General features: G+C 50.3%; 1 protein-coding gene across 1 annotated transcript in view; it reads right to left on the minus strand.

The window, feature by feature from the left end:
* Positions 1–360: 360 nt before the first annotated feature.
* LOC104627680 (histone-lysine N-methyltransferase 2A-like) overlaps positions 361–3,272 on the minus strand; it is a 33,453-nt gene continuing 30,541 nt past the window's right edge. Inside the window, 6 exon segments of the mRNA XM_010296011.1 lie at positions 361–706; positions 1,102–1,231; positions 1,634–1,717; positions 2,155–2,262; positions 2,666–2,840; positions 3,151–3,225. Coding sequence (XP_010294313.1) covers positions 431–706; positions 1,102–1,231; positions 1,634–1,717; positions 2,155–2,262; positions 2,666–2,840; positions 3,151–3,225 — 848 coding nt within the window. The 3' untranslated portion in view covers positions 361–430.

Genomic DNA, 3,272 nt, shown 5'->3' on the forward strand with positions numbered 1-3,272 from the left:
GACACAGCCCTCGGATGAGGAGGACTCCATGTTCAGCACTCTGAGCCGAGAGACAGAGGGGGATAGAGCGACAGGCCCCACGATCGCTCCCCCACGCTTGGGCCCGAGCCGACCTTCCCTCCCCTCTCCCGCTCATTAGCCCCACGCGCCAAGAAACAAATACCAGGGGCGGGGGGAAATGAGAATAGCGAAAACATAATCACGCTGAGGATCTTCTCCGGTCGCCCGTGTCTTTCAGAAGGGTAAGTGTGTGCATGCGAGACATGAAGATGTGGACTCTGACAGAGAAACACAGCCGCCAGTCAGGTGCCTGAGCCCAGCCGACCTTCATTCCGGTCTCCCCGTCCCATCTGAACGGCCGGGGAGGGGTTCACTGGAAGCTTTGGCTCGCCCCAGGCCCTCCAGGGCTCGCTTGCAGCCGAGGGCAGTTCTAGTTTAAAAACTTCCTGCACTTCTTGGCGCCGCAGTTACAGGGCAGCTTGTTGCTGGCGTCTTCGATGGGGAACTTGTAGTCGTAGGTGAGCTCTTCCCCTCGGTAGATTTTGCGCATGGCGAAGATGACGATGTGTTTCTGGCCATCGATGTTGATGACCCGGGAGTAGCAGTTGGGCTCGCAGGAGTGATTGATAAAGCGGGCCGCGTTGCCATGCATGGTGGCATCCACCACTTCAGAGTCATCAATGCGGAACATGTAGCAACCGATCCCCTACGCACAGAGGACAGAAAGAGGGTTAGGTCAGGGAAGCGAAGGCAGAGCCACCCTAGCAGACAACCTGGCTCGTTACAGCAACCAAAGGTCAGGCCCTGAAGGGTATCTGCAACCTCTCTTCACTCGCCTTCATAAGCTCATGCTTGAATCATTCCATTCCCATGCTTCCTGGAGCTGCAACGCTAAGACCGGTCTCAGACCCTCCCCGGCCCGCAGGAGAAAATAAGCAGCGCCCCTGAGAGGTCCAGCGAGGGGGGAAATATCCTGAGCCGCCTGTAATCCCGATTCACGATGTTCCAAACGCCGCTTTCGCTTAAGCCTGTCCTACCTTCACAGCCACTTTCTAGTTCTCCCAAACTCTTTAAGAACTTCTACAAAAACCCATAACTCACCTTACTGTCGTAGTATTTCTCTCGTTTGTCAGTGAGGATGGAGCGAATGACATTGCCTGAATATTCGATCACCATCTCACCTGCATCGATGTTCCTTTTGCAGAACAGACCCCGGCCGTGGATGGGAGACCTAAAAAAGCGAGACGACAAGCAAAGATTTCAAATGACGGAAGCGAAGCTCAGAGACGCAAGATTGCAAACGCTGCAGACCACAGGTTATTCATTACAAGGATCGCTGCGGTATCTATCGTTACTCTTCCGTAACGTAACGCTAACAAGAACAACGCTGGGTCTCTCCCGCCCGCTCCCGAGCACATGCCTTAGCTAGCACCCAGGTAAGCCAGCGAGGAATAAGTAGCTCGAGCCGGGGATTACTTTCCTAACGGATAACTTGGGCGGGGAGGAGGAGAGGGGAAAAACCCCAAAGCTGCTTCTTCCCCTCAATTTTGCAGTCTGACTTCACAGCAGGTTTCCAGTTTTCACCCTCCTCTGTCTCTGTCCCAGAGGCAGCGGGACCAGAGCAAAACCGTACCTGTAGACACCAACTGCCTCCTTGGAGGTCTTCTTCAAGTGTCGGAAGCGCATGGGCATTGGCAGATCCATACTAGTCGCTCTCCTAGAACACAGAGACGCTGCTAAGCGATGACCTTTACTGGAGAGAGACTGTGGCATGCACTACCTGGGATACTTTCCAGGATATAATAATTTAGACACTGTGACACCGTGACCCACTGAGAACACAAATCAAAATCAATTCACTGTTTTTTTTATGTAAGTAAAAAATCTTTTCCTCCCTTTTCTGCCCAAATCCTCATCAGACTGTTTTACATTAGCAAGGAAATGAAGGATTCAAAGGAAGACTGGTCTGGGGGACACCCTCAGCTGTCAGTTCTCTTGCTGTTGTAGGAGTCTCCTCTGCATTTGATAATGCTTGATAGCTTTCGAGTGTGAAACAGCACCTCAAAGAACGCAACGCGTAACTAAGCCTGATCAGCTCGTTTTAACACCACAGCATTATTTTCCCCTTTTGAACCTTTAAACCCTGCTGCGTACCGGGCTGATTTCAGCTGTACTTCCTCCTCTTCTTCGTCATTTGGGTTGTATTCTGGTGGCTGCCGGTGTTTAGAAGCCAAGAAGTTAAACATATCAAATGCAGATTTCCTGCAATTTAAAGAGAGGAAAGGAAGTTTGTGTTACTGACTGAAAACAAACATGTGGCTGCCACAACAGTTTGACATGTTCACTGCTTTACACCTTCTCCAGTCCGTCTCCTCTTGAAGCCTTCTTATGCATCAGGGTAACACGCAGCGGTTTCTGAGGACCACGAATAAATGCAGCAGCCAGGAAAGCTTTGTTAGACAAAGCAACGGTCAACAAAGTGGCACAGAAAAATGTGCCAACTCAGAAGATGCAATATAATCGACTGACAGGGGAAAGTTGCTAACAATTCCTTTTTAACTGAGCGCTTTAGCGCTGTAGAGATTTGTCGTTTATGGCCTGCCACGGAGTTAGTTAATTGAGCAAATGGGCCATTAACCTTAACGAAGACAAAGCTTACACTTGCCTCAGGTGGACTTCAGCCCTAGCAGAGCCATGTGGGTTCAGAGGCGGTTCATTGGCCTCCTCTGGCTTATGAAATCTGAACTTGTAGTTGTGGCAGTGCTTCGCTCCATACAGTTGCTCAATCAGGAACACAACAGTATCGTGGATAATCCCCAGCATCCTCAAACCATTCACACCTGCACCAAGAGATAGAGCACAAGAGAAAAACCCAACTGACAATGCAGACTTGGGGCAGGAGGATGCAGCAGCTTGTTTAAAAAGCAACTTGCGCGCTAGCCTGTAGTTTTCCCAGAAGCACTGTATTAGCTAGCTCATTCCCCGTAAGAGTTTTCAATCGTTTCATCAGGAAGAAATTATCTTCCATAAAGCGGTTGGCAGCCAAACTGAAACTCGGAAGACTCTGAATGCTGGGACGCTCCCAGAAAGATCTGTTTGCTCTCGCACGTTCAAAAGTGCAGTAGAAAGGAGTTCGGCACTGGACGTTACCTGCAAAAGAGAGCTGTTTCAGGCGGGCGTTAGAACGGGCTTCTTGAACTTTGTCGGTCAGTGACTTCCAGGCATCTGCAGTCACACAAACAGAAGACAAGACAGTGAAAGAGGGTCCGACA

Source organism: Phaethon lepturus, unplaced genomic scaffold, assembly GCF_000687285.1.
Source record: "Phaethon lepturus isolate BGI_N335 unplaced genomic scaffold, ASM68728v1 scaffold40241, whole genome shotgun sequence".
Lineage (NCBI taxonomy): Eukaryota > Metazoa > Chordata > Aves > Phaethontiformes > Phaethontidae > Phaethon > Phaethon lepturus.